The following is a 12,924-nucleotide window of genomic DNA, read 5'->3' as shown; positions in this document are numbered from 1 at the left end:
AAAACTTTTTATTTGCTTTGTATACATTTTTTTTTTTTTGAACCAATTTTGCACATACTAAATACAAACATGAAATGCCCCCACACTTATTCTTTTGCCAAACTCCTTCAAAGTACTTGACAAACATTTCTCATAAGACAATCTCACTTTGTTCACTAGCTAGCTTGGAAAGGGTAAGGAAAAATGTTTAAGGTATAAGGGTAGACAAATCTGGTGATAAGAAATAAAAGGCTTAATATATACGACTCAAATTGGCAATCTAATGATATCATTTTTCTTTAGGAAACATGCTTATTTGGGCCATGGTGATAAACCTAATGCCTCTATCCTTTTCAAGTTCATGCAATCAAATGACAAACATTTCGAAAGATCGTTACGCAAGTTCTAGAGATGTAAGTCACATAAGTTCATCACACATGAAAGAATATGAGTGTATGAAAAATGCACACACTTTCAATTGGCTCAAAAACTCACATAGGTTGTACATGGTTACTATATTCACATGCGAAGCTTTAAATCATACTTTAGTTTCACATCAACAAGGCTATGTGGATTTGGTTTTTCACAAATGATTAAACATGTACAAGGCTAACAAGAAAATAAGGAATTTCACACAACACATGCTTACTAAGTTCTTGATCCCTGTAGTTCAAATTCAATCCAATTATATTATTGGGTCGGGAAACTAACAAAAATCTAATTCAAAGCAATAGATAAAACAAGACAATATTTTTTGGAATTTTCAAATTTTCTGAATGTTTTTGTGTTTTTGTTTAGAGTAAATAAAACTAACTAAGAAAACAAAAAGAAACAACACGAAAACAAATCAAACCAGTTCAAATTTTCAATTTGGTCATTTTTTTTTCAATCCTTACCCCCAAACTTAAACTGGACATTATTCCCAATGTCAGAAAAAACACAATAATGCATAAAATACAAATAAAATAAAATAGTAAGAAACAAAATAAAGCATTTGGACTGAAAACTTCCCCAATTTGCAGTAAAATCAAGCGATGACCCCCAAACTCCAATTCTACAATCAACTCCAATGGTGGGCATGATCAAATTTTCCTACAAAGAAAAGAAATAATTCAGTTTTGCATGCAAGAAAATTTAGAAAACAAAAACAAACGGAAAATTGAAAATGAAATAAAAAGACAATGAATAGAAATATTGGGTTGCCTCCCAATAAGCGCTTACTTTTACGTCCGCAGCCGGACGGTACCAAGAGTAATCATCCAAGGGGAGATAGTTCTTGGACCTTCGAGTATGCATATACTACAAAGAGTACCTGACACAAAAACAAAAACAAAAACACTAATTAGACAAGAAAAGAAAACAATAGAGAAATAAGTAATTAGAAATAACAATCCCCGGCAACGGCGCCAAAAATTTGATAGGATTAAAAGCACACCACAAAGTAGCACACAAATGTCCTATTGATTTTCCTTATTAACACTAAGATTTGTCAATTGTAGCATATGAAAATAAGGGTCTTTCCCGCAGAAGATTGTTTTATCTCACTACTTAAAATGTCACAAAAACTGACCAGCCACAGAAAAATAATTATTAGACCGACTTACACATATCTAAATTCTACGAAATTTTAAATGAAGACACTAGACACACATTTTAAATTAAATTAAATTAAATTAAATTGAAAAGAAACAGGACAGAAACAAATTTTAAGTAGTTCACAAATTAAGAAAAACGAGTTAGGGGAATTGCTATCCACCACCAAATAATCATGCAAACATGTTATGTTTCATTCAAATTCCTTTTATTTCCGGATGAAGATGCTCAAGTTGGCTCAATGTTAAAACTCAACCTATTACTCTTTCTTATGTAGTATGTTAAGAGAATGGCGTTTTCAACTGAACTTAGTCCCTAGCATGCAATCTAGAATGGCTTTTTCATAGATTTAACAAGTAGAAATCATTAAGAATGAAAAGAGTTTAAGTCATCACAAGGCATCGTATGTACTGGTATTGTCTTACTTATCCTAGAAATTGGTTCACATGTTAATCGCAATTAACAAGTACTAGTCTAGAACATATGTAGGTCCTCATTCGACAAGGGCAGGCACACACATATTCATAGCGTTAGAATCCTAGATATGCTTACTACGTATGCATCAATAGAAAACAAATAAAGAATTCATCAATGAGACAAGTAGTGAACCAATTTTCATCCATTCATAAAAGTAATTCAAACAAAATGTCATAACAAACTTGCAATCATATTCGGGGCTTCAAAACAGCCCCTAACTACTAAAAATTTAGTTACACAATATTATCAAATAAAACCAAAAGAAAGACATGAGTTTGAGAAGATAAAACCGAGAGAAGAGAATGCCAAGATTTCCTCCTTCCTTCCTTCCTTCCCCAACGTTGATGCCTTGCCTTTTCTTTTTTCCTTTCCGCTGCACCTGCAGCCTTCTTTTCATTTTTTTTTCTAAATTATTTCTCCAAAAAACTCCCTTTTTGCCGCTGCAACCTACAGCCTTTATGCCCATGCTTGCTGCCCTATTTCTGCTCCATAACTCACCCCACTAACAGCCATTTAGTGATGACAATAAGTGAGAGGAAATGGTAAAACAATTGTAACTCTTTGGGTAGCCTTTATGCCAATTACTCCCACTTAATCCTCATCTTTATTTTCATTTCCTCTTATATTTGAATAGGTATCAGCTGGCTTGTTCTTGGCTGCATCAATTTTAGTTGCTAGATTTATGGGTTTTTTCCTTTCATCACAGTTACAAACTGCCCAGTCTCTTGTGAACCTTTCAATGTTAAAACGGTCATAACGTCTTCTACAAAAATGATATTAACAATCCACGAAATGCTCCAGAAAATAAACATCCATAGCTTTCCAAGCATATGAGGTTCATTCTCTAATTCATTTTGAGTTGTTCACAACTTGCTTCCAAAATCAGCTGACCTGCACAGGCAGTTTTGACGAATTTGTTACTTAATATCCAATTTGTGCTATTTTTCTTTTCTTTGCTTGAAAAATCCTAGAAAACACAAAAACAAAGTAAATAGCTTAAAAATATAAGGAACTAACTAAGAAAAGACAAGTGAATTTGATGTAAAGTATATATAAATATGAGCTTATCATCCGCACTTAGCAATGCACTTACGAAGATAGGTTTCTGCTCCTCTTTTGTGCCTAAATTGAGCTCCTTGAGATCGTCAACCGTGGCTTGCCCCTCATCCTCAAGTTGTGGTGGCACAGCAGTGACATCTTCTTTTGGGATCTCGTCTTCTTTGCCTTCTTGGATCATGATATGGAAGACATCTTGGACTTCCTCTTCAGTGTCGTCCTCTTGGGTTTGTTGGCATGAAGATTGTCCAGTGTGGATGATGGTGCGCCTTCTTACTTTCAATGGTCCATTTGCGTCAACCTCCAAGATTGCTTGACGCTTCATCCTTGAAGGAATTGAGCTTCGAATATTGCCTTTTTCTGCTAGCCTGTCGAGCTTTTCTTCCTTTGACGTTGTCTCCTTATTTCCAGAAAACTTCTTGTTGTCTTTAAGTCTTTCTAAAATTGACTGGCGAGGAGGAGAGCTAGCCGTGTTGCTTTGCTCCTTAGGTTTTGATAACCTTTCAAAAACAGAGCTTTGGGATGTTGGCCTGTTAAGCCTCTTGAAGACGGAGGTTCGGTTTTGACCACCAATGCGATCAAGTGCTGACGTTCTGGGTCTTGAACAATTCATCCTATTGAAGACTGACATTCGAGGGGTGAATTTAGGCTCCTCTTGATCTTGTTCAATGCTCACGCTGATGTGTTGAGTGCTAGCATTTTTCGCTTTGCTTGAAATCTTCACGGGTGCATTTAGAGTGAAGCCAAGTCCAGCTTTATTGTTGTTAACTCCGTAACCATGCTTCTTCAACTTCTTTTGAGTCTCGGTGAGGTTATGTTCTTTATTGTTGACGGTGTTTGAAACCTTCTTTCCAGGATTCGAAGAAGAAGTGAAATCGTACCCAGCTTTCGACATGAGTTTGTAGGCGTTTGGATCAAAACCTTCTTCGGTCTTCTTGGTTGGGAGAAAGCTTGGTTCTACCCCTTTTGGTAGAGCTTTTACGAAGCCTTGTGGTAATCTTGCAACCTTAGCGTCGCTTGGCTGTGTGAGAGGCAAAATTGCATTCGTCTTAAGCAACTTTACATTATCCCTATGCCGCTGTGCATCGGCTTTGCTTGCTCCAGTTTTGAATGGGATTGACCATTCTTTCTTCTTGACATCGGGATGTATCGGAAGACGGGTTTGTTTGATCCATTTGAGGGCGTTTTGCTCCCTTTGGTTGTTGCAGGTTTAGCAAGCTCATCATCGTTCTTGCTTGAAAATGGCATAGCTTCTTCTTCTTGCTTCTTGGACATGGCTTGCCACTCCTTCATTTTAAGTGTTGCTTTGCCCATGGATTTGATCTTTTTCGGAAGAGCTTCGGGCACCATGTCTTCATCCATGTAGAACTTAGCGCCTGCAAAATGTGATTCAGCTTCGATGAATGGTTTGGTGTCGCCATAGATCACCTTCACTCCTTCTCGGTAGAATTTTAAGCATTGGTGAAGGGTAGACGGTACTACTCCATTCGCATGGATCCAAGGCCTTCCTAAGAGCAAGTCGTAGGAAGTTCTTGCATCAATCACGTGGAATATCGTACTTGACTTGTGTTCACCAACATCTCCACTCGGATCATGCCCATCACCCTTTGTCCTCCTTGATTAAAACCTTGGATTAGTAGACGACTTAGGGACAGTTCATCCGCCTTGATGCCGATTGTAGTCATTGTTGACTTTGGCATGATGTTTATGGCTGATCCACCATCCACAAGCATGCGGTTGACTTTGTGCTCCCTTACGTACCCAGAGACGAAGAGAAGACGGTTGTGAGGCTTGGATCATAGCAACAAGTCTTCATCGGTGAAGTGGATTGCGTCCTCGACGGCACAGCATGTGGCACATTCATGTGGTCGAAGCTTCAAGCCTTCGTTCTTACTTTCTTGCACTTCGTGATCGTTAAGACTTGCCAAGACTGCTGCCAGTGTTCTTCGCATCTTCTTTGGTAATCGTAGCGCTTCCTTGATGCTAAAGTGTATTGGCAGACCTTCTTTGAGCATGAGAGTTTTTTCTCCCTTAGTGGCGATAACTTTGCCTTTTGAGGGCTCTTCCATTTCTACTTCGACCATGTGACATGCAGTGATAGTACATTATTGGAAGAAGTCCTCCGGGAAGTACTCGTGCAAGAAGATAGGAATGCGTGGCTCTTGCTCCATAGATTCCCCAGCATACGTTGGCTTAGCAGCTTTTATGTTTTTTTTAGGCTTTCTACTATTGCGGCGACGGTGCTTTCTCCCTTGTTCTACCTTTGGTCTTATGGCTTGTGGTTTTGGTTTCCTTGTTTTTTTGTAGGTCACCAATGTCCATCCTTTTTTATCATTGGTATGTGCATCTTGTTCGTTTGCCCCCGACGATGGTTGCACAGAAGGTATCGTGCAACTTGAGCATTGATAGGAATGGTCAGGTATCGCTTGGAGAGGCACAGGATCGAAGGATCCAAATGCAATTGTAGTAGTATGTGTTGCGGCCGTGTCTTCGAGGTCGAGCTCAATTTTCCCTTGTTGCGCTAGCTTCATAGTGAGTTCTTTGAGGACGAAGCACTTGCCAACAGGATGGCTCACGATACAATGGTACTTGCAGTACCTAGGATCGTTCACGCGATTGATTTCTTCAGGGCGCTTACATTATGGTAACTCAATCACCTTCTTTTCCAGCAAGTTGTCTAACATTGCATCCATGTCTGAGTCAGGAAAAGGGTACGCCTTCTGCTTCAATTCCCTCAAGGTGCTTTCGTACCTGTCTTGGGTGCGAGGAGGCTCACCTCTCTTTATCTTCTTTGCTTTGGTTTTGGAGGAGATCTTGATAGGCTCGGATGAGGTCTTGATGGGCGCAGTGTTGATAGTAAAAGCTTCCTTGGCGGGCTTCTTCCCAGTTTTATCTACATTTGGGGCAAACACCTTGTCCTTCTTGAAGTTGGTGATTGGCTCTTTCTTTTCATAGTGAGCAATGCTCATCTCCATGTCGTGGGCACGGGTGGCTAACTCTTCAAAGGTCCATGGCTTGATGCCTTGAAGGATATAATGTAACCCTCATTGCATGCCTTGGACACATATCTCGATTGAAGAGATCTCCGAGAGCCTGTCCTTGCAGTCGAGGCTTAGATTACGTCATCGGTTGATGTAGTTCATGACTGGCTCATCCCTCAATTGCTTCGTGTTCGTCAACTCTACCATGCTCATAGTGCGGTGGGTGCTGTAAAAGCGGTTGAGGAATTCCCTTTCCAATTGCTCCTAGCTGTTGATTGACTCAGGCTCCAGGTCTATGTACCACTCAAAAGCATTTCCTTTCAGCGAGCGTACAAACTGTTTGGCGAGGTAATCTCCTTCTGTCCCCGCGTTTTTCTAAGTCTCAATGAAATGGGCGACGTGTTGCTTTGGGTTTCCCTTTCCACCAAATTGCATGAACTTTGGCGGTTGATAACCCCTCAGCATCTTCAAAGCGTCAATCTTTTTGGAGTAAGGCTTTGAGTATAGTATAGAGTCATGTGAACTTCCTTCGTACTACGCCTTAATGATGCTGGCGATCATCTCCTGCAGCTGCTGGATAGAAAGAGATCCCATGAGTGCCGCTGCTTGGTCCGGCTCCAGCTTCACATCGGCTTTCTCCACCAGAGCCTCATCTTCTTCGCCAACTTCTCTTTTTAGTAGATTTCCCTTTAGGTCGGGTTTATTGTTTTGCTGCGCCTCTAATTGGTTAACGAGTGCAATGATTTGTGAGTCTTTTTCTTCCACAATTCGTGTTAGCCTTGCGATCGCTTCATTCATATGAGCCAGCAGCTCATCGATTGAAGTCGCTCCAGTGGTCATGACTTGCATGGCTGAGCTGCCGCTTAAGTCGGCATCGGAAAGCATAGAACCAGAGCACTTCCTTCGGCTTTCCTCCCTTGGCGCCCTTAGCGAGGCCAGGGTGATCACAGGTTCGTGCCTCGAGTGCTTTTGTTCCTTCAGCGGAGTTGATGCAAGGGTGGAAGAGGTAGCAGAAAGAGCCCTTGCCTTGCTTTGAGTTATGATGCCTGAAGTGACACCACCTGCAGCGATGACGCTCTTGTTCCTTGCATTGGTTACAAGAACAACTTGAGCCTTCTTTGATGCCATTTGTGCTTTTTGCGGATTCAAAGATAGAGATGAGAGGTAGAGAAAGGTCTCATTGGGCATGCCAAATTTGTAAACACAGGAATTCTTGCGATGAACGAGACAAGAACACGTATACAAAATAATATTTATATTAATGATTTAGGGGTTACAATCTCTTCTACAAATTTAGCCTTTGATTCTATCTTTGTAATGGGTAGATTTATTGATGTTGTTGATCCAAAGGGCCGTCAAGGCTTGATCTTTAGGATGAACAGATGATGAATGACGAACACTTTCTTCAAGGACCGTCGGGGCTTGATCTTGAAGGAGGACTTTGACGAAGAACAAAGAGGGATTTCTTGATTCTTCGGGATTTGCTTAAGAGTTTTAGAGTTTTGAGGTTTCAAGGCTTTGGTGTGGTGTGAATTCTCTTCCAATTTGAGAGTAGAGAAAATGTATTTAAAAAATCCTCCTTATTGCTTGATGGAGAAGCCTATTTATAGGCTTTGAGAATGAATCACCACCATCCATTTGTTTGGTGAAGTAAGTGGATGTTGTAGGTGGGATGACTGTGTGATGTATGTGAAGTGAGCGTATGATGTAGGTGAAATGAATGGGGGTTGTAATTTTAATACAATTGTCAATACTTATTTCACCAAAATTTCAATGTCTACAGTTTTATTTACACTAATTTACTTTTCAGTTCATAGATTCAAGTAAGTTTTTTGCTTTAATTTTATTAGTTTAAGCACCTTTAATTATCTTGTATTCAAATTGAGTATGTGTAAACTTTATGTACTTACTTTCTTATTATTTTATTGTCATTCTTTATATTCTCACACTCTACATTCTTGAATTAATTCCTCATACATTTATTTTCATCTATAGGCCAGAAAATCAATAAAATGCATAGATCAATCTTAACCACCCTTGACCCCAAAGGGAGTTGAAGTACTTAAACAAAGAGGAGGTTCCTTGCTTGGTCAAATAGTCATCTAGTTAAGGGTCAAATTTGTGGCGTGCATCAATTTTTCATTCCATCAAGCCAAATTCGTGGCTTGGTGGTTACAATTCAACAATGGCAAAAATTCTCGTCAACAACCATCCTGCTTAATTAGGGAAAACACTTACGTAGCAAGCTAATGGATCGTTTGATGATCATTTTTTTTTTTCAGTTTATTTTTTTTTAAATTAAAAACCTGCTTGATAATTGTTTTTAGTTTTCAAACCAAAATAATAAAGCTAGTTCGGCATTGTGATCTCACTTTTGGTTTTGGGTTGGCTATGGCCTCTTGGTTTTGGGCCTCCCCTTATGTGTGTTGCCCATTATAATCCTCACAATACCAGTTTTGACCTTATATCTTAGAGCTACTTTCGCAACTCTCTTTAGCAAACACCTTAATGGAATATAAAAAAGTTCTCATCCTCCCAACTGAAAACGCATAAATTTTTCTTCTTTTCACTTTCAATTTGCCAACTGTGGGTTATGCACTTTATCTTTCTTTATTTCAACGATTTCTACTTAACAAATATGCAATCAGTCAATTATAATTATGCATCAAGTTCAAACACAGTGGCGAATGTACACTGACACAAAGATGATCCCAGGATCATTTAGAGTTCGGAAAATGCATGCTAATGTTTTCCAAAGACTTTTGAATGATATGGGTCAATTATGAACCAACCAGTGTTTGATGTAACATATGCTAAACATATGTCAGCAGGTTGTGCCGAGAGCACCCGATAAATTCTATCAACAACATTCATGAAATTGTTTCGGCATATATCGATATTTGTTAATATTACATAACAAACAATGTTTAGTTGACAACAACAAAACCACCAAATATTCGACAAAATGCGTCATCGAAAAAACTGATATATTTTGGCGCACTTCGCGCTGTGTTTTTATTAAAAAAATTTGGACCTTAACACTAAACCCCTATTATTTGAATCCCGAATCCGTTACTGTTCAAATAAAATATTAAATCGTATCGTCATTCATGTGGGTGGAAAGGAAAACTTGAAGAAACTTAAAGGAATAATGAAAGCAACCTCAAGCGGTGGAAGCATCAGTGCTTCCAAATAGAGAATTCTAGTCCATCCAACTGAAGTGCGGTTCTACAGACAGTGGATCCCAACCGTACACTAGTGACCAGTGAGAGATAGAGATAGTCCAAGTCGTCTCTTATTCTATTTTCTTTTCTTATAAGGGGTAAATTCTTATTTGACTTGGAGCATAATCGTTTGTGATAAAAGTCAAATGAGTCTTGTATACCACATATAAAAAATATATTTCCTTGGAAAAACACCCAAAAAAATAATGCCACAAAACTTGCATAAATAACTATATATAGGTCAAGTTTATATCTTTCAATTTACGTATTATCTCAAGCCAAGCCACAAGATTTAAAACTTGGAACAACTTATAAGTCTAAATAAATATTACCATCACCATAAACGGCACGTTTACATAAAAGTAATCTTAATCAAAACGCGAAAGTGAATTTCAATTATAGAGTACTTCAATGTTTACGAATATTAAGAGTGAAAAAGTTGGTGGGATCTATGTGAAATTTGGAATCCTACTATGAAATTTAGAGAAATTGGATTTATTACATTTAGATAATATTTGGATTCCGGGTGCTGGAGTCATAATGGGTTTTTCCTCCCCCATTATACTCTCACTTATTTCTAAAATTTCAAGAGTGCACTTTGCATTAACCCAACACCACCAACTGTTCCCCAATTTATACTCGATAATGATAATAACAATAATTAAGTCACCTAGTATTACAGTCTAGTGTTATTCCTCTTCACTTGTAAGTGAGAGATCTTAGGTCGGATTAAGAGATTTTCGTCTCATAATTTATTTTACTTTTTTATTCATTTAATTAAAAATAAAAGTGTGAAAAATGGTCAATAATTTTTTTTTTTTTAACAAACGATATTACTAAGGGCTAGCAATAATGTGGTTCAAATCCCTTTTTAGTGAGAATCGAACCTAAGAATCTCTCACTTACAAATGAAGAGGAATATCACTAGACAATATTACTAAGTGGCAGCAGCAAATGCCTTTTATTTCTTCAAATCTTTGATGAGATGCATATCTGATTAAAGAAGCCTTTCTAAAAATAAAAAAATTAATGGGTTGTTTTGTCCGGTCCAAAGTTTGGAAAATATTCCAAATTCATCCAAATACGTTTTGGAATGGGTACCTCTCCTTCCAAGCAATCAAAGACTTGTTGCAAGAAAGTCTCAACGACTACAGAGCAAGACCGGTACCTACTGTCTGTCTCTAACACCTAACGCTACCCAAAGCCCACCACCACTCTACTTTTCCATGTCCTTTTGTATAATCTCCGTCTCCTCCTCCTCCTCCTCTTCCGTGGCTCCACCTCGGCCTCCTCCTCCTCCTCTGCCTCTTTTTGTTTCGAGCAGCCTTCTCGACTCTCATGGCGAAACATCAATATGAGATGGCGTTAACTCTTCTTGTAGTTGCCTCCCTTGGCATCGTCTCCTTCGTTTCATGCATAGCCGCCGAGATTAAGCGAACGAAGGTACGTACGTACATACACACACACATACATACAGAACACATACGGTTTGATCATGACAATGAATGGTTACTGCTTAATTTAATTAGGGGTTAATTTCTTGATTAATTCTGGGGTTTAATTTTGCAGGACGATGAGCTCAAGTTGCTGGGAAGAATGTGTTATTTGCCAGAAAGTCAGGCATTTGGGTTCGGAGTTGCAGCCTTGATATGTTTGCTTGCTGCCCAGATGGTCGGAAATTTGATTTTTTGCAGTTATGTTTGTTCAAGAGATGAGAAGAAGAAGAAGATGAAGGGTACGTCTTCTACCACTACTACAACCACCAGCTCCAAAGCCAAAAGACCGACGGTTTCGATGGCTCTTTTGTCCATTTCTTGGTAGGTGTTCAATCTCCTCAATTTCCCTTCTTTGTTTACAGTTAATTACTTGGATCTTTTCCACGCAATCTATTAAAATATAGCTGACCGCTAGAGTTTCAAACTCAACACTTCTCTGTGCTCCGTTTTACTGGACTAAATAATTATTTACGCCACTCTATTACTTCGAAAATATCGTCTGATACTCTTTTATGTACAAGTTTTCTCTTGTGATTTTGTACACAACAAGTTTAGGATGACGTGTTTTTTGAGTGTCAATAATCGTTATCTGTCAAATTAAATAAACAGAGTTATAAATAGTTTAAAATTTCGAATGTCTACCAACCTTCTCATTCGAACATTCTAGTTTTATTTTCTTGGCTCTCCTTCGCATACTGTAATATTGTAAGATCATAATAAACGTCTACTTTCTTAGTCAATAAAGATGCCAAAAATCAACCAAACGTCTCTTTTTTGTCAAAAGATATCATTTAGAAGTCGCCTACCCAGTCAATTAACTTGCCGAAGTTACGGTTGTTAGGTCCATTATTTTCTTTTATCATAGTGTTGCTGCGTATTGAAATCTTAATTGCCATGGTTCCGCTGCATAATATTTGATTGATTGACATAGTTGATTTTTGAGGTTGATTCGATTTAAATCATCGTGCAACACTGTAATAAGAAAATGAGAAGTTCAAAATGAGATAAAAGGCCATAATAGTACTTCTCGATGTGGGTCATGTAAACTGAAGTAGTTTTGAGGGGTGACAATATTTAAAAAAAAAATTATTATAATAATATTAGTCGTTGTTGCACAAATCGGATTAACTTCAGAACAACATAAAGTGTTAAGGAGCGACCTTCGTAAGGGTGTTTTGGTCATCAAATGTAGATGATATGTAAAGAGACTAAAGATAAATAAAAAAAAGTATGCACAAGGTGTATGTAGTTCATCTTAAATTTGGCTACGTCTACAAGAGTAGAGGAATTCTCATTAATAATAGAGTGTTTACATAATGCAAGGGTTCAAGTATAATTGTCATTAGTAAAATATAAAGTTGATTAAGGAATGTTAGAACAGATGAAGCTTATCTAGAGTATCCTGTTGTCTTCCACGGTCGATGTGGGACTCTTAAGGACTTTATTCTGGTGTTGACACATTGTCGCATTGTAATTGAACTCCTAGTTAGAGAGACTCATTTGCTTCGGCAATGGTGTCTCGGTACGAACTCTTCAGTAGGTCTCCCAACATATATAGTTGATCGGTGCTTGATAGTTTTAGGGTTGGTGAAATAAGGTACAAACACTAATAATTCCCAAGAAGATGGAAGTCAGACTCGATCTCAGAACCACTAAGATCTGATATGTGCAAAATGCCGATTAAAATAGTAAATTTTGAATGACCATTGACAATTGTTGCGCTTGCAGGATGAGCTTTGTAATAGGGGGGACATTGCTGAGCACGGCAACTAGCATGAGCAGAGAGCAACCGTACGGACGAGGATGGCTGGATGGGGAATGCTACTTGGTTAGACAGGGAATCTATATTGGTTCAGGGATACTCATCCTCATTGCAATCGGTTGCACACTCGCCCTAATCATCGTCACCGCGACGAGGAGCCGAGTTGAAGATGGCTTTAAAGTAAAAGACCAAAGCACAAGTAGTGGACTGCCATAATAGATAAGAAATTTCTCTTCACCCACTACAGTCCGCGTTCGAACCCTCCCCCTCTCCCTCCCCCTCCCCCTAGTCTAGCTGAGAATAGAAATATCGCTTCTAATAAAAAGCTTTTGTTTTTTTGTTTTTTTTTTGTGTCA

The 12,924-nt window shown here is 38.5% G+C and overlaps 1 protein-coding gene across 1 annotated transcript; it reads left to right on the top strand.

Annotated features, from left to right (window-relative positions):
• Positions 1-10,390: 10,390 nt before the first annotated feature.
• Positions 10,391-12,906, top strand: LOC103436755 (protein MODIFYING WALL LIGNIN-2). The gene is made up of 3 exons (XM_008375206.4): positions 10,391-10,753; positions 10,880-11,127; positions 12,535-12,906. The coding sequence occupies exons 1-3, from the start codon at positions 10,649-10,651 to the stop codon at positions 12,782-12,784; spliced, it is 603 nt and encodes a 200-aa protein (XP_008373428.3). The 5' UTR covers positions 10,391-10,648; the 3' UTR covers positions 12,785-12,906.
• Positions 12,907-12,924: the final 18 nt, after the last annotated feature.

Source organism: Malus domestica, chromosome 06, assembly GCF_042453785.1.
Source record: "Malus domestica chromosome 06, GDT2T_hap1".
Classification (NCBI taxonomy): Eukaryota; Viridiplantae; Streptophyta; class Magnoliopsida; order Rosales; family Rosaceae; genus Malus; species Malus domestica.
Note: the sequence above shows the minus strand (reverse complement) of the source record. Positions and strands in the feature narration are given on the sequence as shown.

Coding starts and splice junctions, on each gene's coding strand:
- LOC103436755 (XM_008375206.4), top strand. CDS start 10,649: ATGGCGAAACATCAATATGAGATGGCGTTAACTCTTCTTGTAGTTGCC. Junction 10,754..10,879: donor CCGAGATTAAGCGAACGAAG/GTACGTACGTAC, acceptor TTAATTTTGCAG/GACGATGAGCTCAAGTTGCT. Junction 11,128..12,534: donor GCTCTTTTGTCCATTTCTTG/GTAGGTGTTCAA, acceptor TTGCGCTTGCAG/GATGAGCTTTGTAATAGGGG.